This window comes from Micropterus salmoides, unplaced genomic scaffold (assembly GCF_014851395.1).
Source record: "Micropterus salmoides isolate LMB-PRFRI ecotype aquatic unplaced genomic scaffold, ASM1485139v1 Ms_hic_scaffold_15, whole genome shotgun sequence".
NCBI classification, from domain to species: Eukaryota; Metazoa; Chordata; class Actinopteri; order Centrarchiformes; family Centrarchidae; genus Micropterus; species Micropterus salmoides.
Window position 1 is genome coordinate 8,365,085 of NW_024040596.1, and position 26,102 is coordinate 8,391,186.

Below are 26,102 nucleotides of genomic sequence, written 5' to 3' on the forward strand. Positions count from 1 at the left end.
TAAGAGGAGACTGAAGGGAGAAACACCCTAAAACAAACAAGAACTGAAAGAAGCTGCTGTAAAAGCCTGGAATAGCATCACAAATGAAGAATGCAACAGTTTGGTGATGTCAGTGGGTCGCAGGCTTGAGGCAGTTATTGCAAGCAAGGGTTATGCCACCAAATATTAAATGTTTTTTAAGATTATTTGTTCCATTACTTTTGCTCACCTAAGAATGCTGTGGTCTAACACAAACGGTGATATGTCCTAAGTTGTTTAACACATCTAGATGTGAATACGAAGAAATAAAAGCTGAAATTCTGAACTCTTGTCTCATACTCATCTTTTGATCTTAAACCCAAATGTCTTCAGTGAACAACAAAGACAAAGGAATTTGCCTTACTGTTCCAATACTTTTGGAGGGAACTGTATCTGAACAGCATATTTTAGACTAAGCATCCCTTTTTTTCACTAATACTATCCGTTTGCAAAGAAAAATTCTCCTTCCAGGGTGTCAGAAATTTTGTCAAAACCACTCTTGTTTATAAGCCCTGCCTTCTTCAGAAGTTCCTCATTCCATCTCCACACACTCTTATTACTACATGTGTTAAATGCTTCAGGGTTGATTTATTAACTGTAGAAACAAATCATCCAGAAGAGTTTTATATAGCGCTTACAGTTTAATTGGTTTTCAAGTTACAATTTTCACAATATTATATCACCAAATGCATTTGACAATGCATTATTTTATTGATGTTAAGGGCGTGCAGACTGAAATATTGAACAAGTAAAAAATGTCTGTGGATGAAATTTAGACTAATTAAGTTATCCCTCTATGTCTTTTTCCCACCCTGACTCCAATGTTCCAGTCCACTGAATTGTTATGTTTGACAGGAAACCTATAACACAGCTACATGGCTGTGTGACCGGTAGCCTGTGGCTAGAAACAATGGGGGACATTATGCGACATTGTTTTAGCCTGAGGGCTAACCTTCATTAGAAAATGGAGGCACATTAGTGGACTCAATTTAATTTGCAGTATCCAACATTATAGTGCAAAATATGATTTCAAACCACAAAAGGTTACAGAACAGCTGGGTGGATGCACACATGAGCTCTTTAGAATAATAAGCTTTTATTACTAATTATAACTAACACTTCCCTGATGTGTACTTAGAATGTGAGCATGTTGTTAAACTTTAAATTGGAGTCTAATGAAACATTATGCTTTCTTCAGCAATACTCAACACTTTGTCTCAATGATCACAAAACATCTCTATATTGGGGAGAGACTGGTGAGTATCATAATAGTACTACAGCTGCTGATCATCTGTATTGATAAATCTAGCAATTTTCTAAATTATGGAGTCTAGTAAGATTATTATTAGTCTAAACTGACATTTTGAATTTACTTTCATTTAATATGATGGAAACAGGATTTGAAATGGAGTAAAGAATGCCTATTTTAGCATATTTGTAACTAAAACATAACAATTAATTTATTATGTATCAATATGTCACAACATGTCAAAATGTTAAAACAAATTATTATCATTTGTAATAGTCAAGGAACAGTAAAACTGTGAATTATATATAATAATTGTATTCAAAATCCACATAAGCATGTGTATTTCTGCAAAATGTCACGCAAATCTTTATCAAATGTATTATTTAGAAGAAGTGAAATGCATCTCTTCCATATCTCTCATTGCTAATTGCTTATCTGGCTGTTTTACCCCACTACCTTCTACAGTAGCTTCATTTGAAATATGATGGTTATGGACATGCTTTCAACAACAACAATAAATGATCCGTCTTAGCACACAACCTGTCAACCAAACAAGAAAACAGTCAATTATTGCAATTATTGCTTCTTACCAGAGGGCAGATGCTCCACGGTCCCCAGGGTCCCACAACACAGGTGTTGGGGCAAGCCAGAAAGCAGACCTGGGCTCTGGGTGGCATTTCCTCCTGATCACACAGACTGTCCTCCACAATGCTGGCCTCCCCACTCATTGTTCCCTTCTTCACACACCTAGAGAGCAACAGATGCAGATGTATAACTAGTCCCTGGGGCTCTCCTAACTGGGTCCATTTCTGAGTTTCTGACTAGAAATAGATTACACATATTTTTACAGGGTCGCTACAATTTGTCCCATGTGTACAGGTTGTCTAAACATTTAGCTGTATAAGACTGAAACATGGGTATTTTAAATGACCCATGTTTTTTGAAGAACAACTTCTTGTTGCTGTGTGAATGACTTGTCTATATACACTGAACAAAATTATAAACACAACACTTTTGTTTTTGTCCCCGTTCATCATGAGCTAAACTTAAAGATCTAAGACTTTCTCTATGTACTCTAAAGGCCTATTTCTCTCAAACATTTTTCACAAATCTGTCAAAATCTATTAGTGAGCACTTCTCATTTGCCAAGATAATCCATCCACGTCACAGGTGTGGCATATCAAGATGCTGATCAGACAGCATGGGTATTCCACATGTGTGCCTTAGGCTGGCCACAATAAAATGCCACTCGAAAATGCCACAGGCTATGGCCCAATGCCACAGATTTCGCATGTTTTGAGGGAGCGTGCAATTGGCATGATGACTGCAGGAATGTCCACCAGAGCTGTTGCCCATGAATTCAATGTTCATTTCTCCACCAAAAGCCATCTCCAAAGGAGTTTCAGAGAATTTGGCAGTACATCCAACCAGCCTCACAACCGCAGACCACGTGTAACCACACCAGCCCAGGACCTCCACGTCCAGCATCTTCACCTCCAAGATCGTCTGAGACCAGCCACCCGGACAGCTACTGCAACAATCCTTCCACAGGCCCAAATCAACAACCTGATCAACTCTATAAGAAGGAGATTGTTGTACTGTGCGAGGCAAATGGTTGTAAAACCAGATATTGACTGGTTTCATGCTGTCTGATCAGCATCTTGATATGCCACACCTGTGAGGTGGATGGATTATCTCAGCAAAGGAAAAGTGCTCACTAAAAGATTTTGACAGATTTGTGAACATAATGTGAGAGAAACAGGCCTTTGTGTGTGTATAGAGAAAGTCTTAGATCTTTGAGTTCAGCTCATGATGAATGGGGGCAAAAACAAAAGTGGTGCGTTTATAATTTTGTTCAGTGTAATTACATTCAATGGCAAAGGATTATCCTGCTGCAAAATGGGAGGATGTCAGGCTGGATGGTTGGGTTTAATTGGTTGTGACTTAAACACTATTTGATTTCTTGGGAAGTCAATGGGTTTCTCCTACTCTCTCTTTCCCTTCTAATATGAAGGTTGTACTCCAAAACCTTAACCAAATGGTTTTAGTTGCTAAACCTTAACCATTGGCATGGAAGATCAGAAATCTCTTATGGAAAGTACTAGTAAGGATGTGTAAAGGGTGATTGCTACAATTTCACCCAGAGTTTAGTGTAAGCAAGTGTCCTATAAAAGGTTGATCAACATATGTCAGAAATAAGTAATATATTTTTAGATTAATATAAAGAGTCCTTCATAGCAAACATGTTCCCAAGCAGTCTTTCATTCTTGAGTGAACTGTTAACAGCTTGTGATGAACCTGGAAACTGGCAGGTTTGTTCAAAATTTAAATTCTTTTTGTAACTCCTACATAGAGGGTCTCTGTAAAACCGTACAGGCAGCAGCTGAGTGGGACCAGTTTTATATTCGTGGTTGTGACTCGCACTTAAAGCTAGATTTATGCTTAACAAGACCAATTCAGTTGCTTTTGATGCAATGACACAGTTGCTCACTTTGGCACTTCCAATTTCCAATGGTGCATAATCTAATACAAACACCTGTATATGCTGCCTGCAAAAAAGGTCAACACTTCATTGATTTCTTCTGTTGGTATTTTACCACCACAAAGGCACTGCAAAAATCTAACAACGCTCATTAGGAAGTAGTAGTTTGTTTTTGACCGTTGTTTTCCCCTGGTATTGAAAATGTCATGACCATGTGAGAGCCAGCTACAGGACCGATGCCAGTTTACCCCTCCTGGCCTGTGTTGCAGTGCCAGGCCAGCAGTCTGCCAAGCCTAACCCGCTCACTGACCTGATCTTGCGGCTTTGGACTCCCTCCCCGCAGGCTGGCAGGTCGTCCACAGTGTTGATGGTACAAATGGACCAGGGCTCAATCCTCCACTCGTATTGGCTGCATTCACTGTGCAGCGCACAGCCTCGTACACCTGCACGTGTCCATGTGCATTCCCACAGATGAACAGGCACACACATACACACAAAAGGGACATACATGGAGGATTATAGAAAGAAAGTGTGAGAGTGTTTTACCTGAAAGAATGGACAGGCTTACAAATTAGCTTACACACATACGCTACATTTATAAAGTTGGTGCATATGTAAAGGGTATAATAAGCCTTTTATTGATTATCACGGGAAGTCATTTTCCGTGTTGAGGAAGCATAATAAATCCTGCAGTGGAGTTGAACGCTAGCTAGTTTTCTGCCTCTTTGTTCCTACATAAAGTTGCAGGGTTTAGAAACACCCACCTCCCTGGCAACCACCAGGTCAGGGGAGCAAAACATACATTTGGAGAGAATGTAGATATTAGGGACACTTACTTTTCATAGTGCATCAGTGAGGTGTCTCTATGTCAAAACCAAAATTCCTTATGTGTTTTTCTATGGTAAGTCTAACAACAACAGAAAAAGAGTACTTCCTTATGTTTTCAGGTATAATTGATTGCCTTAATCTAGGAGTTAGGACATAGGACACATAGGACATATCAACGCATAAGACCATAACATGTGCTAGTATTCTCTTCTTTTTGCATTTATTTTTAACATCAACGTCTGCAGTTGTGGATATGCATATTGCTCCCTGGAATGAGGTCTATGCAACTCCCAATTAAGGAAATATTTCTTTTTTTCCTCCTTATATTTTGCACATTCAGAGTATGACAGCTAAAAAGCATGTTTGAAAGCATAGGCATAGATTGTGAGTAATATAAATGAAAAGCAATGTTCAATGAGTAAACTAAAGAAATTTTCACCTCAGGGACTCAAGGAACTAACTGATGTGTATAGCATGCAACCACTGCAGAAAAGCACAAGAATTATTATTATTATTATTATTTCCCACACTGAAATAAAATGTATGCATGTTATGGAGAGAACATCATGGGGGGTGCATAATGACAATGACCATGGCAGTAGGCCCTTCAGCTGAGGATATAATTGGCTGGAACCTATTCACTTCACTCCACTCAACCAGTGACTCTGGCATGTCTGTATATCCAAGGGAACAGCCAGCGCAATGCTCCTGTAAACACATGTTTACTCTCAATCTGCCACAGTAAAAAGTATACTCTAGAGGACAATTTGTGGGAAAAGCTATGACAAGCTGAAATGGGTGTCTATAAGTGTGTGTGTATGATGTGATGCAGACTAGAGAGAAGGAAGGAGTGCTGAGTATTCCCTCCCCTACGGGCCACACAGATGCCTATTACACACCCTCATCATCTCCCATCTGTCCCTGCAGATGCCCCTGCTGGGTAAACTGGCAACTGCTCTGTGCCCACTTTCTCCACTACTATTGTAGGATTCCAGCTTAACAGCTAATTTTCATCACCAGAAAAAAAACGACTCTCACTTTCCACAGTGTATATACTATTTATTGAGCACTAATGCCATTTGTTCAATGGGAAATCATGTAACCATAACACTTAACAAAACTTGTTTATTACATTACACAGACAGAGCAAAACAAATGCAGCATTTCCTCCCAAGTGCATCTTAGGTCAAACACAAGTATAAGAAAGAGGACTAAGCTATCCGTTACAATCAGCTGGTACAGACCGTATTCTCTCATTGGTTATGCGTTATAAGGGCAGTCTATCTTCTGCTCTTTTTGTTCTCTTTAAGATACATCTGATATCAGATATACATTTTAGATAAGCAATACAAGAATGATATTACCTTGCTCAATTTCTTTGAGCACACTCTCAAAAGTTTTACCGACATTATAATTAGGTCCTAACATTCTTTATTAAATGAGGAGCCCCTCCAATGAAAAAGCAGATGGAATATAATCCAAATGCAGTTCACATAAATTTTTTCCATCCATATAGCACTCTCTCCAATCAAACTATTGTTCTTTCTCTCGACCAAAAGATGTAAAGGGTCACAAGAGTAAATGTGACTTGGACAGATCTGGCATGCATTTTGTCTTCATTAGCTAAGCAGAGTATATGTACAGAATGAACAGCACTGACCTGAGCCTGCGTGGATGTCCATATTAGCAGTGCATGACAAGCCAGAAGTTGGGCGGGGGAGAGAAGAACAATGATATGATCATTAGTTTAGATTTTGCCTGCAGTGACAGAAATGCATAGTTTTGCTTAAATTTGATTTTATAATACTGCATTCTGCTCTGTGTTTTATTAATAGGGGTAAAGGATGATTAAGTACTTCATCATCTACCGTGAATCTAGCGGTCCTGGATATTTTGCCAAACTGAATGATTCATGGTGCTGAGAGAGTTTTAAAGTGCTGGAGTTAGTTGCAACATCTGTGCAATGGCCAGACCTGCAGCTGAAGGCAACTCTGAGAAATTAATTTGTCAGGAGATGGTGAGAGGGAAGTCAGCGTGAATGAGCATATGCTCAGAGAAGCTGTGTGCTCTGTATTTAAACAAGGTGTCTAAAAGTAAGTGTAGACAAGCAACCGTTCAGGCTATCCTACTTTATTTTCACAGTAAAAAGGACATTCATATTAAATCCCCTGACCCAAGACAGCACTAACATTTGCTGGAAACGTAGACTCCTTTCACATTTACAGTCACTGTTTTTCTCATCTTCATTTCATTCATTCATGACTCAGCACATCTCACAGAGACAAACTCAGGATCAGGAAAGCCCATCCTCATTTCTGGTTAAGAGGCAATAGGTAATGATGACTATATTTAAGGTTAAAAAAGAAATTACTGCATACATGGTATGTAAAGTAAATTGCATATTGTTAAACTCTCTCAATTGCTTCATGAGAGAAAGTTTACGGCAATCCAAAAACATACACGCCTGCAAAGACTCAATGAGAATACCAACCTGCACATCCACACACAATAATACACACTGTATGGTTCCTACACAATGCATACAAAGGAAACATACACCCACCCACACAAACAAACTTTATACAAAAGGACATGTGAGTCACCAACAGGTCCTCCTGCAGGGTTTGGAATTGTATTTTAAAAGAGAAAACAGGACAAGAAGAGGACCACTCTATTCTTCAAAATCTCTCCAACTGTCATTGTGTGACTAGAACTTCAAATAAACTGCGCTATTACTGTCAGCAGGCCCGTGGATCCGTTAGAAAACAATGGCTACTCTGAGAAACACAGTGGGATCTATTGCCATGTGATGATGACCTCTCTAAAATACTCATGAGATGATGAGTAAAATGTGCCAACAAATAATGTAGCCATTAGGATGACTGCCTGGGTGAGTAAGACAACTATTTGTGCTTTTCAGAAAAGTATTCAGTACTGCTGCAAAAATAACCTTTGTCTTGAAATCTAAACTAATATGAATTAGATGAGAGAAGGTACCATGAAATGAAGCCACAAGGCCTAAAACATTTAGCAAATAAGTGTGTGTTGGCTTTCTAGATAACCAACATACTGTACCAACAAATGGAAACCTCATTCATTTGGAAAACCTGAATCACAACAATAAAAATCAGCAAAAACACCATGAGCATTAAGTACCAAGGCAATGAAAAGTCTGAGTATGTCATCTGCTCTTAAGCCCTACTGACACACTGATTGTTTCACACTCCTGATGATTTAAGACTGGGGGATAACATAGATGGTCTCCTAAGGGAAGTAATACTGCCATGAGAAAAGAATGGGATCAAAGCACTTATGGTATTCTACATGCAACTTGAAATATATAAACTAGATATCTAAACTTAATGCACATAGCTAGTTACCCTCTTATTGTATAGAAATAAAGTAACAAGCTTGTTTCCTGGCACACATAATCACCTAAACATGTTTATTCAGCATATTATTATTGTGTGAAAATGTGTATTAGCTAGCAACATACTGTGTCCCATTTATATAACAGCAAAGGTCGGGTTCACAGATTCACACGAACATAATTTTCTGAGTTGGTTTATATATCATACTCTCTCTCTCTCTCTCTCTCTTTCTTCTACTGTCTTCCTATTAGGTCTAATCCTATGTCTAACATCTTCCTTGGACCCACCGCTGCGTTGGCTCTTCCGCAGGGTAATGGCGTGACTTTCCATAATTACACAAATTATTTGGCCATCAAGCTCTATTTCCAGCAGTAAAACAATGTCCTTTTCTCATTTACTTTGTAATCTATTACAAGGACACACAGCTCAACAAGACAGTAATGCATTAGCAGAGACATTATGCAAGCAATTAACCCTGAACCCGCTTTTAATAATAACTATGGCCAAAGATCTTTTTTCACAGACTTACACAAAAATTTGGGAATGAGCTTCGCTATCATCATCGGAGCCAATACCTCTGTTTTACCATTCAAATGAGTACAGCATATGATCAATTTGTACTTCAAGGGAAAAACGTTGTCACAACACAATTCACACAAAAACTCCTACAAGTCCCATCTGTGCCATTATGTCTTAGTGTTTCTTCCCGCTAACTATTAATTCTACTGTGTGTCTCTATGTTCTTAAACTCTCATTCAGTACAAGACAGAAAACTAATTGCTAGGTGTTTTAGTGTTTAACAAATTTACTATTAATTCTAATAAACATAAATAAAGGGTATTTTCTTGAATGAATGTAGGACTACTGTAAAGACTAGGGCCAACTAGGGCTTAGCATTTATATTTATGTGGTATAAGATTACAAAGCTCACAGCAAATGTGCAATAACTATGTCTAAAAAAAGTCATCCTAGTTATCAAATGATGAGCCTGTTGTTGTGGTGGCAGCCCGGCTGACGGTGAGTGTCCTGGTTATTTCTCCCTTTATTTGTCTGTGATTCTGTTTTTCCCTGTACGTTGCCTGCCTCCCTGTGTCTCCTCCCCTGTGTGTGCTCTCTCTCTCTCTCTCTCTCTCTCTCTCTCCCTCCGCTCCTGAGCCCAGCCAACGACCCACACATGCACCTTGTCAGCCACCTCCTCTGCCTGCCACACCTGCCAGCAATCAGCCTCTTCTCCAACAGTACTTCTACCCCGGGTTCTCCAGTCCATCGCTGCTTGATCGTCGTCACTCCTAACCCGGTGCCACTTCAACATTCAAGCTCGCATCTTTTCTATTTCCCTCTGCTTTTGACTCCGCTGTGTCTGACCCTATTTGTCTGTCTGTCTCTCCCCAGGTTCGCTCACCCTCGTCCTCAGTCAAGTCGGCTGGGCTCGCTCAACTGCCCTCTCCCCTCGGACTTCCCCAACGGCGTACTCCCAGTTCTCCCGTGCCTCCTCTCTTCCTCGGCCCCAGTCCCTCAACCCCTTTCTTTCCCCTAAATAAACCCATTAATCCTCTGAGTTGCGTTTGGGTCCGCTCTGTCCCCACACCACACCCATAACACCTGTATTTAATATTCACCCAGCCACTTAATACAATTTGTTTTTCTAATTAGCAGATAGAAGCTATGATTATCCTTTGTATACGAGGTAAATAGTGTGGACCATCAGAGTGGCTCGAGGATTTAAGCAAAGATAGATAAATGTAGCCTTTCTTGGTGGCAGCATTGCCTAAACAATATGCATGCTTTGTAATGCTGGGCCTGCAGGGGGAGAATAACACATGCCCAAGCACTGCTCTACGTTAATTACACTTCATTTGCCTTAGGTAGCTCCATCAGCAGTCGGCTCCAAACGTCACTCAGGTAATATCTAGCGTTTTGTTTCTCTTTTTCTTATTGGGTTTAAGCCATTCGGTAGACTTGCTATGGGCACTTGTAGATGGATGAAAGGGACAAAGTGTTTGATTGTTAGGTTATTTAATGTTTATTAAAGGTTCCCTAAGGATGAATTAAAATTCCTTTGAGAACTCCCCTTATATTAGGATAGAAAACAGCCAACTTCTCTCTGATAATACAAAGTCATTTAGGAAAAAGTAAAATTTTGTGATTTTTGTATTTTCTTGAAAATGCTCACTCCAGGTGTCAGGGGCGGATTGGCCATCGGGAATTTCGGGCACAATCCTGAACGGCCGGTCCATTTCAGTTTTTATTTTTCAGTTTCTTATGTTCAACTTCAAAGAATCCAGGACCGCGCTGCCCGTCCGGTCAGCTGCAGTGAACGTGAATCAGACTGGGCCAAACAAATGCTTTCATTATTGAGGGGGGATTCAAGCGGACCCTCCCAACATGGGCCGAGCCTAGTTTTTGCTGAAATCTGATTGGCTCAACAGTGCCGATCAGAAAAGAAAGAAAGAAAGAGGAAAAAGAAATGTTTGGTGCCGAAAAATAAAAATAATTAAGCTAGATGCGTCAAATTAACAGACCTCTAACTTGGTGGAAAGGTTCTGTGGCAGGCACAGATGAGGCAGGACCCAGCACAGGCACTGATAAGTGATGCACTAATTATATAAACCTACTGACATTATTTGCATATGCATTTATATGTAGGCATGTAGGCTATATTATATACACTGAACAAAATTGTAAACACAACACTTTTGTTTTTGCCTCCATTCATCATGAGCCGAACTCAAAGATCTAAAACTTTCTCCATGTACACAAAGGCCTATTTCTCTCAAATATTGTCAGTCTGTGTTAGTAAGCACTTCTCCTTTTTCTGCTTCTCCTTAGCATTTCAAGATGCTGATCAGACATCATGGGTATTGCACAGGTGTGCCTTAACCTGGCCACAATAAAAGGCCACTCAAAAATGTGCAGTTCCTTCACACAGCAAAATGCTACATATGTCGCAAGTTTTGAGGGAGCGTGCAATTGCCATGCTGACTCCAGGAATGTCCACCGAAGCTGTTGCCCGTGAACTGAATGTTCATTTCTCTACCATAAGCCATCTCCATAGGCATTTCAGAGGTAATTTGGCAAACGCAGACCACGTGTAACGACACCATCCCAGGACCTCCACATCCAGCATCTTCACCTCTAAGATCATCTGAGACCAGCCACCCAGACAGCTGCTGCAACAATCGGTTTGCATAACCAAAGAATTTCTGCACAAACTGTCAGGAACCGTCTTAGGGAAGCTCATCTGCATGCTCGTCGTCCTCATCAGGGTGTCGACCTAACTGCATCTTCGCACAGCCATTGAAGAGGACCCGGACCCCCCCAAATACAGTGTAACTACACATTTTCGAGTGGCCTTTTATTGTGGCCAGCCTAAGGCACACATGTGCAATACCCATGCTGTCTGATCAGTATCTTGATATGCCACACCTGTGAGGTGGATGGATTATCTCGGCAAAGGAGAAGTGCTCACTAACACAGATTTGTGAACAATATTTGAGAGAAATAGGCCTTTAGTGTACATAGAGAAAGTGTAGCGTTTATAATTTTGTTCACTGTATTTCTATATATTATAAACAACAGTCGAAGGAAGAAGGAAGAGGAGGAGGAAGAGGAGGAGCTATAGGAGAAGGACGAGAAAGAGAAGCAGCAGGTAGGCAATCATCCATTGATAGAATAAGAGAATGGATTATTTTTATTGTTAATTCCTGATAGTTCTATCCAGAGCTGAAGATGAGGGCTTTGATTTTGATGCGCACACTTTATTTTATGAGACTGCATTGTAGTTTTTGATTATATTTAACTATTTTAGCACGCTGACTGACTCAGGCTCGCCTGAACCGGTCTTGTTCAGTGCAGTGGTGCCTTGCTTATAGGCTACAAACTTAAAAGGCAGGTGCCATAAAATGTTTCTTGAAAGTCTTCATCTTAATGAAATTGACTGGATACAAGTACAACACTATATATTAAAATAACTTCAAAAAATCTTTCTTCACGGCCCCAAAGGGCGTTCGCAAAAAGGCCTCTCCGTCTCAAAGTCCCGGGCTGAATTTCAGTCCCAGTACATCCCTGCCAGGTGTTCTCCTTGCTCACACTACCGCAACTTCGACCAGGCTCTTCCTCTAATACCAAGCCAGGTGACAAGAAGAATGAATCTATTGTGAATTTACTGCAAAATGTTGATGAACTGTAGTCCACAGTGGTGGAGACTACATTAGACGAGGTCAATTGAAAGCCAAGCCTTTCTAAGTTAAACTACGATAAGCTAAGGAAATGAATCATCAACTACAGTAAAAACTGTGAAAGCACAGTAGAAAGGAGTAATATACACAAAGAAAGAACCAATATGCAGGGATAAATAAAAAAGAGAACATCATATATAAATCAAAAATTAAAGGAACCAAGTTATTCACCAGTAGTACTTTGAATTGCACTTGAATAAGTTGATAAGCAAAGCAGCTTACGTTGTTGAATAACAGCTGTAAGTGTATAATTGACAGATAAGATAGTGATAATGCTTAATGAGGCAGAGAACAATGTCAGATGTTGACAGTGTCAGATTGTTAGCAAAAAAGTTAATTGCAGTGAAAAACACCTGGCTGTTATGGTTGTCTATTAGTTGGGGTATAAGGTAGCAGAGGTCCTGCCAAAAGTACATATGGTTCTATGCAGTGGGTGAAAGGTGTTGCACATAAGGGACAATATGGCAATGACTCTTTCAACCCAAGGATAGAGCCAGCCTCCCATGTTGGTTTGTCTAGTATCATTTTGTCTGTATAAGAGGCCACTGCTCCACCTGGCCACAACACAGTATATAACTAATGCCATAAGAGAGTGTACAGTGTAATTAAGGCTGCCTTGCATACTGCCTTAGTGTACGAATGTAGTCAATCCTGGGCCAGTTGGTTTTATTTTTCCATTACTAGGGAACTAGGGAACTGAAGAAAATAGATCCACCAGATATGCAGCATAGTGCTAAGACTCATCACCTTTCCAGTACATCATTCATTAACTTATTCAAATTACAAGCTCAAGAGTCTTGGCTTGGAGCAGACAAAATCTCCTCTATGAAAAGCAGCATTGATAAACAGCAGATGGCCACGAGTTCATTGAGTGTGATCATAGTCCTGCAGTTGATCCAGGGAAGTTTAACAAGAGCTCAGCTGTTCAGGCCTAATTTATAAAATAAGAACAGCAGGGCAAGCTGTCCCTTAACTCCATTTTTTGATTTAATAATATGTCTCGAATGCTGATATGAAATGTGTGGCCTTGAATCGGTTCACCAAACCAAACCAATCCAAGAGGAAGGTCACCAAAAAATGCCAACAACATTAGGGACATATTAATACCTCAAAACTTAGTGCTGACATGGGTACTCAAAATATACTGCTTTTTTAACCACTAGCATAAAGCGTCTCAATATGTTGCCAAGCAAAAAACAACCAACTTGGCATGGTAGATAAGAGCACCATAAGAGCTTAGCTTGGCAGCCATACCAGCAGGCACCATGCCATGGCCCACAAGCAGATCTGTGGGTAAGCAATAAAAAACCCTCAGCGTTAATGCCGATAATGAACTGTATGTATCTGACAGTTTTGCCTGTTCTGCTAAACAGACACCACAGCAAAGCTCAAAGTATTCTGAGAATAACAGCCAGCCGCATCAGCAGCCTCTTAGCTTACCGACATTTGCCAAGTACACACCCAGCTGAAATGAACCAGTACAATCAGTGATGATATACTGTATAAGCAGTCAGTAATTTGTTCATTTTTAAGCAATGGGAGAACCCCAGACTACATGTTGCTACTTGTCTCTTTGATCATGAAGGTGAAACTACTCTATAGAGTGTGTAGGCTGCAATATAGTATAAAAGAGAATATTATAGATCCAGATGAATCTGACAGAAGGGCGGGACTCAGAGAAAAAGTTACAAATCAATTACAAATCAGTCTGCTTATTCAGCACCACGGACAGTACCATGGATAACAAGGTTAACAAGAGGTGTTCATTTTGGTAATTTTGCTAACAAGGGAGATGTATCCTCCCTCAAATTGCTTACTGCACCAAGCAAGCACCAAGTGCTTAATTTGGGGAATGAACATGGTGTTGACAATGGTGATACATGGCAGAAAAACATTTCTGCCTTGAAGTGTGTGTTTGTTGGCTTCCACTAATGATAAATTGGTCATTGCTCAGAGTAGCAGAGTCAGTGGCAGTAAATGTGGAGTGCACACATGATTATTTCCTCCATAAATCTGTCCTGAAGTGGCATGATCAGACTGTTGGCATACAAGCTTGCTGATCAAAGGCTATTTAGAGCACCAGCTGCTAGGTGGAGAAAAATAATGAGAAATGCGAGACATTTTTTATAGATTGCAAAAAGTGCGTTGCATACTGTAAGTCAGGTGTGAGCATAACTTGCATTGTCTGCCTGCAGCTCACAGGCTTGCCATGGAGCAGCCGATGCATTTTTCTATCCTGTGATTCGCAGTTATGTTTTTCGATCTTAATTTTTCAAATTGCAATGTTTGGGTCACCCTTAGCAATGACCAATTTTAATCGTGTTAAAGCACAACAGCCCTGTTCTGTGACCAGGGCTGCCAGCTCTCACACAATTGATACTTTTCACATGCTCTCATGCCACAAGTCCATTTTGTCACACAACGAAATTTATAACTGATAATGCAAATCATCTCCATCCATGCCGGGATTATAATCAAGCGTACCCACTCTTGCACTGGGAGTTGCAGCCAGTTTGTGACTAGAGTGGTACCGTTACTGGTAAAGTTTTGCGAAAATTCAACCAACAACAGCAGCTTCCATTAACAGAAAGTTTGATGAACTGATCATAATGTACTCCTCATAATAAAAAGTGCTAGACTTGAACATTTCCAAAAGCTAGCACATTCATTTATAGTGATCCTGATATAACTATTGACGGTGTATAATTTCCTTAATATACATATATTTCATATCTTGATGCATTTCCTTGTATGCTGTAGGTTGCAAATGAAACACCATCAGTTGACAGTAGGATAAATAATGTGCCATAGATCAATTCTATTCTTCCAAGTATAGCTTTTTGATGTATATTTACCACTTATTTGGCTAAAATTATCAACTTAAGCATGATCATAATGTGCTGCTTTTAAAGTTTGTATGGTTTTAAAAATTTGTTATTTTTGGTGCTGCAAATTTGAAAATCAAATCTCCAATAGCATCTGCTCATGTATTTAACCCTCCAGATTCTCCCGAGAGTCCTATTTTTCAATGACATCTTCCCAGAGCCCGTTCTTCCCTCTGTCCTTCCAACTCCATATTTTCGCAACAAAATGACAAATTCAGTACAATCCAGTTCCAACAGTCGCTGAAATTAACAATTTTCTGGGGGAAGATCCCTTGATATCCTGTTTAGGTTTGATCTCCTGAATTAGGCTTTGATGTCTGGAGGTTGGTAAAATTGTGAATTTGGCTGCTGAACTTTGTAAAGAGAATTCCTGGGGTTAAGGAGTAATGACCACGACCCCTGTGGCACCAACTTCACCGATACTGAATCTCACTCTAATCTACACTGAAAAGTTGGCAGCCCTAACTGTAAAATTTAACTTGAGGATGCAGGACTGTTCACCAATATTTACGCATGACTAATATAATATGAACGCTCAACATGTTCAGGTTTCAGGTTTGTAAGAAAAAGGGGCTTAATTAATTAAGTGCTAATGAATATCTGCTAATTATGTTCCTCTGAACTCTACTCTAAGAGGAGGGATAAAACATTTACCCAAACTACTTACCAGAAATACATTTACAAATAGAGCTCACATCAGGGCTCAAATGGCCACATTGTTCTTATAATAATATTTATTGTCAAATTAAAGCACATTCTCTCTCTGTCTATGCAGTATGTGCCATTCACAACAGAGTAGAACAGAACAGAACAACAAACCTTGTTTCATTTTCCATCAACACATCAAGATCACAAATGAACCACATTGATTTTGCGGTATCTATAAAGAGGGGGATGTGATTCTATGGAAATGAGGATTTTACAGTGACAGCAGGAAGGGATATTCTGAGACCAGAAATATATTGAAACTCAAATTGGTGATGTGTTCCACACAACTCCAAGTAGCAAAATTAACAGGATGGCACCTGGGAATGACTAATCTGCTAATACAAACCAGTCTTACAAGATTATTAGAACAACTGTGCATGTGTTTTCCTGCTGCTGATATTTTTTGAGTATAGTTTAATTGTTCATTTTTTAATATCTTTTTGAGATATTGCATTTTGGGTATAACAAACACCGACAAGAACAAATAAAAAAAGATAATCCAACATGCAGTACATAAAGCTACAGTATATAAAAATAAAGCATACATGTGACACAATAGTATAACAACAGAAGTAGAATAATCAACTCAATATTAATGATAGTAATGAAATGTAATGTGACAAATGTAACAGTTTGTCCTTCTGTTGTATAAGTTGCAAATTACCAGAGCTAATTCAATCATCCATACAAATCCATACAAACAACGGCACCTGTCTTATACCATTATAGATCTCTCTCTCACACACACACAAACCTACCACCACTCACACCATAAGGCAGAGGAGCCTCGTAGGTGGACAGGAATGATGTTTTGCCATAGGACAGGCCCAGAGTGGATGGAAGGGAGGCCCCAGGCATTAATATAATGAAAAATAACTATCTCACTAGCACTATGGCTGGCAGACATTCAAGACAATTTTGTTGTATATATGGCAGATACCATTTGGCATCTGAGCATTTGACAGTAAACACTTGTGGGAGTTTTGATGAAATTCAAATGTCTCCTGTAATTATAGATCCAGTTAGTGTGTTTCTCTGGGAGCTCTGCTTTGACATCTGTGAGTTCTCTGCAGCAGTCTCTCAGGGCGACTTGTATTTAGATATGGGCTACAAATACTGTAGATGTACTGTAAAGTCAATCTGTGAAGCCACTATATCAGAATTTGGAAATTTACTGGCATTTTTTTAATAAAAAAATACATTATAAGCATATATGGAATGTTTTACTGACAAATGCATAGGAAGAAAATGTGCATTGTGTGTCTATTAGTGCTTATAGACACTGTTCGAGAATGAAATATTCAGAATATGTCACTAAGAAAATAAATAATTTATTCTCGCAAGACAATAGAGAAAATAAGGTGTAGAATGTCCCAGTATAACTATATAAAAATAGAAATAACAGGCAAAACATTCAGAATATGCAGCTGTTTTCTAAAGTCTGGAACAAAAACATATTCACTTTGTTAAAACTATAGTGCAGCTAAAACAATTCTTACAACAGGTTTGCAAGCCTACTGCTAATTTTATGATAGATAATTTTGATATAGGCCTACAAAACTGACATAGAGCCCTTACAAAGCATATCTTAAATATGCACTTGATGTCAACACACATTTCGTGCTGAAAAACTGAGGCTTAAGCCAACATGTCCCAGGCAAAAAGTCAGCATCCTCGCCATCTGATAATCTATGGCGAGGATATAGAAATAAAGAAACAGCATCTTGTACTGCAGTGTAGAGCTTGTTAGTCTGAGTATTAAGAAGCAGAATGAAATGAGTCTGATGTAACACTTATCACAATAACATAACCGTGTTTAGCTGCTTAGCTTACATCATTGGCCAAACAAGACAGAAGTATTATGCTCCGTTGTCTGTATTTTCAAACAACATGTTTTACTTTTAATGTTACAAGAGAAAAGGCTTTATAGATGAGCACTAACTGATGTGTTTGGCGACCATGCGCTATTTCGGATGGCAAATTTGGGTGGGGTTGCCCAAACCACTTCCTTGAATACTCGATTCTGAGGGGGGCCAAGAGATCCACAAATACAGGTTTCCAGTAAGGGAATGCATGAATTATTCATCTCGATAACACTTCTTGATTGCTCTTGCATTTAATCTTAAAGACTATCTAATTAACACCACACTTACAGTTTACTTTACAGCCCAACTCCTACACAGTCTGTTAGACATTCTAGCCATTTTTGCTCATTATTTTCACTGTGGCACTTTCTCTCCCTTTCTGTCTCTCTCCCTATCTATTTTTCTTGCTCACTCAGCCATGTGATGAGAGGATGAGCTGTGTGAGCTGTAGTGCCACTGTAGATTTCAGCTCTGTCAAGCCAGTCACTTCTGGCCGCGGCTCGAGGGGAAACATCTGCTGGTGGGAGCGAGGCCACACTTTGGCTAGTGAGTAGTTCACAGTGGGACGATAAGAGAATATTTGTGTGAGAGGAGGGCAGTCATTAGGAATGTGAATATTCTTTGTCACGCCGCACCCTATCAGAGACTAAATTAAGTACTACGGACAAAATGAAAGTATGGAGTCTGAGCGGTGAAGTGCGCTGATTCAAGGGTTTTTTGAGACCATGTCAACAAGTCACCCATGCAGGAGTTCCCTTGCTTATCATAACAGCAGTACCTATTGAACTAGAGTAGAGGTTATAGTATCTTTCCACCCACACCTCGGACAGATGTACTTCACTTTAAATGACCAATTTGATAATGGTAACAATGAGCACTAGTCCACCCTCAGGATAAATCCGCGAGGGCTTAGCAACAGCAAGCTCCACTTTCAGTCTCAAGGGTTATTACAGGTCATAACTACAGGGGCCATATAGACCTTGTTAGTGGGCACTTAACCATCTGTACACAAATCTCCACTAGAACACACCGGAATATTTTTCACACAGCCGTGCCTCATCTCCATACTGACCTCCACAAACTGTAGAGTGTCCTGTCAAGCCCATTCAAGCGTACAGGCAGCATTCATAAAACACTTCCCCTCTTTAAACCATGACCCCGTGAGGGAGATATGCTGTAATAGAATATTCAGAGCTATGGGTAAAACCTGACTATGGAATATCAAAAGCTCCCATCTGTCTACTTCTCCCTCTCTACCCCCATTCCTTTTGTTACTTAACAGCATCCTGTTTTTATGTCAAGGAAAGGGCATGTCTTGCAAGTCAAATGATTTTGTCTGACAGAAGACACCAGAAAATGAACAGGTCACCCAGGAGTCCCACTGGCTGAAGGGTAATAAACTTGTCATTGAAATGTGAGCTGAATGCAACAACTACACTGTTTATTTATGTGACAGCATTGAGCTGCAACACAACCTGAGCTGGAGATAAATGTACTCCAAAAGCATACTGGTGATGTGTAAAAAATTGAGATGCAATCTACTGCATGCACCATACTAATGTTCGCAGTAAGAGAATGCAGTATGTCTGTGTAAAACATGGAGCAGTGTGGAAACTACTAGCATTTGCAAGGCCGTCGGCCTCACTATTCAATGTACTATGGTGGTGAACATGAGTGGACTCGGAGTATAGATTTGCCTTATCTGCATTCTATTATATGTGTCCCTGGAAAGAGTCCCGGATGAAGTGACCTGAGAACAATGTAGATCGATGATGCAACTTTGTGGGGTCATTTTTGCAATGCTTTTCTTTTCATTTATACGAGGAAGAGTGTTATGCCCATAAACTGCACAAGCAGGTGTTGGACAAACAATGGCTCTGGGATACCATTATGAGTCCATTCTAACTTTAAAGACAGAGTGATAACATAAACATCAGCATGCTGTCACAATAACAGTTACCTTCCACAATTTGTTTCCCTCTTGTACTGTACAGGATGCCACTGATATGCAAGCACTGGTGCACGTCTTACCTGGTTTTTCAAATCCAGCTTGGGGCATGGGCGTCCCCCATTGAAAGCTTTCTCCCTGAGCCACTTGGACCTGATCTTCAACCCGCTGCCACAGGACGTACTGCAGGCTGACCAGGCTGACCAGTCACTGAGCTTACAGTCGAGGGGGCAAGGGATGTGGCATACCTCCACCATGTAGCCTGAAATTGAACATTGGCGGACAGGAGGGGGAGGCCTGATTCAGACTTGGTCAGCAGCTGCGCTGAGGATCACATTAATAATGTCAGGCAGAGATGCCACTGGCCTGCGCTCCGCCAGACCTTGGACTTGCTCACCACGACACCAAGAGCTAATTATCTGTCTAATGAGTGTCTCGTTCCAACACTGTGCCAACACGACATAGTGAAACTGTTTAAAGGTTTTCACACTGTATAATTCTTCTTGCTTGTTTGCTGCCTGGATAACTTTATGGGTATTATTCACAAAACTGTCTATGACAATGAAATATGCATAAAAATAGGACAAATACATAGAAACTAACACTTTACATAACAACCACCTACAAGATGGCATTAAAGTTTAGGTTTCACCAATATCATGATTTTATTTATGATTATTCTGACTACTAATATGTACTATATATTGTACTGAATATGTTGCTTTTACTTAACTATTCAGACTAATGGTTATGGGGTTATCTTACCCAAATGGCACAACAGTTCAGTATATTATAATTTCCAAGAGAAGATCAGGTTTTGCATAAAAATGCTCTGAAATTGCATTGATTGCGTTAAAAATAGCTGATATGATGCTAAAAATACCCTTTGGATGTGTCTTTCACTTTTGATAAAGTATTTTAAACCAATAGTTGTTAACCTCGCACCAGAACTCTGAAACTCCGTCCACAGTTGGTATTTGTTCAGTGATTTAAATAGCCCTGGTGCCTACTGACAGCTTTTTAGCTGAGTTTGCCATCTCACTACATAGAAAGCATGCTACTTAGGTTCATCCATGAAAAATTGTGACAGAAAATTGCAACAAGCATTCTTACTTACTTACTCATGATACGTAAGTAAGTTGACTTTCTCTCTTAAATCCAAATATTTATGTGGTCAGTCTGATAAATTACAACTGCTACTAAAGCTTCCTTGTCAACTGAAAATGATGTAGACGGGACAGCAAACTAAACCAAAATAACCACACCCTCCCAAATAGAAACCTGCTAACTTAAACTCATGCTGAATGAATCAAGTAAAACAAATGCAGATTCAGTCTAATTATCAGGCTACAATTGTGTAGGCTTGTAAATGGCCAATATATTATACCAGTGAAATTCCTAATTCTGACAATGTGTTTATGTGACTCCTACCTGAGTCAGTACAGAGTGTGGGGTTGACCAGGTGTCCCTGCTGGTCAATGCAGGCCACAGCTCTGTAGCGCAGACCGTGGCCACACTCCTTTTTTTCCCGGTGACTCATCCAGCCCTGCAGGGACCCTGGAGCTGAAGGATCAGGGAGGATGCAAGCAGACCAGTTCCCATGGGGCTGAGACAAAAACTCATCACAGAGACAAGCCTCTGTTTCCTCCAGTTGGTACAACTTCTCATTCAGGCAATGCTCCTTCTTTTTACTGCGACCTGAGTGGAAGATGGACAAAACAATGGAAAGTTACTGTGCACTGGGTGGGTTATAAACGCTGTATGAATAGGGCTTGAAGCTCAGTCACTTTCAAAAAAATACAGTAAGTCAGAACAGTGAAAAAAATGTGCCGTTAAAAATAAAGACCTTTGACAAATTAAGTACATTTTAAATAACAAAAGCAACACAAATGTACAAAATTGAGAAAATAAGACTTGAAAGTTTACATCATTGTCTTCCAACACATTGCCCAAATATAAACAAAAGATTTGCCCCAAGAAAACAAATAAATGTGAATATACATGTAGTTTTGATTACCAGAACATATTAATTTGTCCTTTCTTTGGTACACATTGCGGTGGAGAAACTCCTAACACAGTATTATAGTAAAATAGTATATTGTGATGCAAATAAAGCAACAATGGCTGAGAAAAAAAACATTTTTACCTTTATGATTCTAAAAATAGACTATTGAACATAAATGTGTTTACCACTTTTCCCATATGGTTGCATTACAGACATAATCAAATAAGCAGTTCTTTCCAAATTTCTGGTTACGTACCACACATTGTTGCCAAAATAATGGGGTTGTAGTAATTTACTTTGACTTTATTTCCTTGAGAGGAAACTAACATAATATATTAATAGCCAGTCAAAAGTGCTCTGTGAGCAGTGGCAAGGAAGCCCTTTTCCCTGTAATGCATATTCAAAAAGCACTCTAAATGACCCCAAGGAATGATTAGCGCTAGTTGAAAGTATATTAAACTTTATTTTTTCTCTTTATTTTGAAGGCCCTTAAGGGAACCGTGCACAATTAATGTCCTTATTACATCACTGCAACTCATACACTATGAAGGTTAGACTTGGGTGATTGTTTTTCTATATGTAACACATTCTGTAGAATGCAAAATAAAAATAAGATTGCTTCATTCAACAGAAACACAGTTTCTATATTTCTAACTTTTTGTATGTGATTTGTATGCTAATGCACCATATTTAGGCTTTGAACATACAGCACAGACATTGTGTGTTACTATGAAGAGCAAAAACTGCTGCACCTGAGCATTCTCCCACTGAGGAGGAAACAAAGAAAGACAAGTTCTTTCCCTTAAAAATCTGCTGCCTTTTTTTTTTGCACATTTATTCCCTCTCTTCCTTTTTCATCCACGAGTTCTCACCAGCACACAATAGTTGCTGTTTATTATTAATGGTCAGTGGTACACAGATCCAAGGGGTTGACAATAGTGGAGAAATGGCAGACAATGGAGAACTGCACAGATGTCTTCACACGGTTTTATATCATTAGTCAATGATGTTCAGCTCAGGATTTACTTTGTGAGTAAGCGTTGTAATTCTCTTTTTGGTGTATCCACTCTCCCCCAGTCTGCCTCGTTTTATATCATTTAATGATTTCAAATATTTCCCATAATGCTTTTGGCAACCCCTAGTAACTGCACTAGGGCAACAGTTTTTTCCCCCCAGTACTCTCCCTTAAAACCCACTAAACACATATGTCTTGTGAGTTGCCATGTGAAGTACAGAGACTTCTTCTGATGGAGAATTTGCCAAAATGTTTCTGTGAGAATCTGATTGTAGCTACACCAGAATCATTGTGTCATTAACATTTATCAATGACTATTAGAAAAAGGATAGAGAGATGCACCATGGACTGAAAGCAACTGTTTCAGCAGTTAATCTTTCCTTTAAAATATAATATACACCCCCAAACACCAGCTCCAAATCCATTGTCTAATGAGGGAGAAAATTATTTTTTTATTTCAAGCTTGAGACCTCCATTATGACTATTAGAGCTAACCTCTCAATACAGTTTACTCCAGGCTTCAAATAATTAGTCCTGACCATTATATCTGATGCGTATTAATAGATGAGCATGAGCAGGAAAGTAACATAGCAGCTGAAAGGCATGTGCTCCTCTCAGGCACTGTCACTTTTAATATCTGGACAAGTAACAGGCTCACTCTGTCAAGCTGTCAACTGCTCAAAATCTTTCTCATGATGGATTGTCTGCTTCACATCATTGAATAGTATTATAAAAGAGAGCTTTGTTTTTCTGTTCTCGACAGCTATAATTATCCTGACATATTTGTGTTGCTATAGTTAGTGGTTGAAGAAGTATTCAGATATATACACACACACACACACACACACACATATATATAAATAAATAACACCTGGTATTATAACGTTATCGCTATGTTCATACAATATTCCTTTGTAAATGGTTATTTCCTTGCTCTTTGATGAAAATTAATCCTGCTGTCCCAACACGACGGAGCCAGTTAACACTTTGTGCAACATGCCCAAGTGTGGCTTTAATGAAATGCAATCCCCAAAGAATAAGCAAATTACTAAGTAATTGTCATAATTAAAGTAAATGCCTTGTTTCTGTACTGTAAAATAAAAGTGCTAACAGAATTACTTGATGTGAGCCAGATGGAGAGCGTGCGCACGCACGCACACACACACACACACACACACACACACACACACACATACACAGACACACGCACACACACAGCCCGGTGAAAGAGTTTCACTACCGTTTTGCTAATCCTGCTATACTTGTGCACCTCTATTTGTTTCATGGTCGTTGGCCTCCTGTGTGCCCAATGAGCAGCCCATCTGTTTCTGAAGTGGGTCTGATTGCAAACATTCCTGACAGAGTGCAAACTCACTGCAATTCACCAACAATCTGTTCAATCTACGCCACTACTGGAGGTTGATTGAGGAGCGCTGGTGCAACATCACTTCACTTCGACAACTACATTACTGGCGACAGCACCACAAAGGCCAACAGGCACCACAAACAATCTGCATCCAACGTCTTTTACCAGTATGCATTTTAATCAAACATAATATTAAAACCTTAAGATCTTCCATCTTCTTTGTCTCTGTACACTGCCAGGGAAGTGAGGGAAGGAACTTTTGCTTATTGAGGCAAGGCCATGGATGAAATAGTTTGACAAAGATGTCAATAGACAGACAATAGATGATTGATGTCCCCTTCAGTGAAACGTCAACATGAACCCTTCCTCCACTTGATTGGATGAGTGCACCACACCCTGGTCTGTCAATGGTATGGTAATAAAATACCACAGCTGTTCTAGAAACACTATTGATGCAGGATCATGATTTATTTTTCATCGGCAATGCAATTCTTAGTTGTAATGGTGGGTAATTAGGTTTGCAAGACACATTATCACGTTAATGCTTTAATGATTGGTTGATGCATATCTGAACACGCTGAGCTGAGTATTTGTTTCTGGAATGAAAATGGCGCACCTAAGATTTTTTATTGACTGTGTGACGTTACTAACCAAAAGGAAGGAGTAAGTTTCAGAGCAGTAGGCAAATTGATATGTGTTCCAGCAATGACAAGAGAGTTTCTAAAGGTTGCTACAAAATAAAACATTCAAGCAATGTAATGTGTGCTAATATTGGTAATATGGCATAACTGATAATATTATTTGACTTTAGATTGATACATATATTTTCTCAATCCACAAATTACAATATATATATAGCTCACAATACAAGTCATGTCATAAAAAAACAAAGTCTCTCTATTCTATTGTAGTCTCCCTCTCCTGTAAAATAATGCTTGACAGTAAAGTCCATGTACTGTGAGATAGGGCATGGTGTATAATAAATCCCACACTCCAGCCTTGTGCTATACTTTCTGTTAGTGTAACTTCTTTCCTACACCTTTCTCTGGAGTTTCTCTGGAGTTTCTCTGGAGTTTCTCTGGAGTGGATCAATCTTAATTTTTATGGTACGTTTTAGAAAATGAATAAAAATATAAATACATACAGATAATGAATCAAATGAAATAAAATGATAATATAACAGCAAACTATCCGACAATTTAATAGGAGAAACAAATCACATAAAGTAGAGAATACATAAGAGTATACTGTAGATAAAAGTGAACCATAAAATCACATAGATTCAGTTCACAATAGCAAATGAACCATTAGAACTACAGTATTTCTATAAAAGGCCAAGCTAAAATGACACACATGAGGTACTTAAAAAAGCTGACAAAGAAGAGAGTCGAAGCAATTTTGAATGGCTGAGTAACAGAGCTGGATAGTGTAGCTAAACCATTTATCTGCAGTTAAGCTCTTACAGATACACACACAAACTCTGCTCCCTGATCACTGGCAGAAATAATTCACAGAACTTAACATTTGAATCCCCACACAACAGTCAACATGCTGCTTGAAACAGACAAGGGTGACAATAGAGAAATACAACTTAATACTTACTTAATACTCCAATAAAACGATGAGAACGACACTTGTGCATGTATCATCTTAACATTTTTTTTGTGTCCTTTATTCTGACAGGAGACAGATTCAGATTAAAGAAGCATCTGCATAAATGTGTATCATTTAGACATCTATAAATAATTACCCTATTAATGTTAAGACATCTGTATAATGAATATAAACAAACAAGGAAACTGGCATCCTCTATGGGTTTTCAGAGCTCTTGTGATTCAATAATTGCAACCAGAACCAACAGTGTTTATTGAAAAGGAGAATTTTGTGTTGTGCTGATATATGATAGAAAGAGGCTTTAAAAGGTGGTGTGATGTATTCATTTTAAGTACATCAGCATATCGGTATCAGTTCAAGATGATCACTGTTGTGTAAAAATGTTATTTGCGGGACTTTTAAAGATGCAAATCATCTGCCCAGGATCAAATCAGTAAAGACAGCGATCCCTGGCGGAGAAGACAGCACATCCAGTGTACGTGTCACTTACTATAATAGATCCACAAGTTT

The 26,102-nt window shown here is 39.3% G+C and overlaps 1 protein-coding gene across 1 annotated transcript in view; it reads right to left on the bottom strand.

The window, feature by feature from the left end:
- thsd7ba (thrombospondin, type I, domain containing 7Ba) overlaps window positions 1-26,102 on the bottom strand; it is a 150,411-nt gene that overhangs the window by 18,754 nt on the left and 105,555 nt on the right. Inside the window, 6 exon segments of the mRNA XM_038720892.1 lie at window positions 1,858-2,014; window positions 4,060-4,168; window positions 4,171-4,192; window positions 6,238-6,243; window positions 19,676-19,854; window positions 21,024-21,290. Of these exon segments, the coding sequence (XP_038576820.1) occupies window positions 1,858-2,014; window positions 4,060-4,168; window positions 4,171-4,192; window positions 6,238-6,243; window positions 19,676-19,854; window positions 21,024-21,290 (740 nt within the window).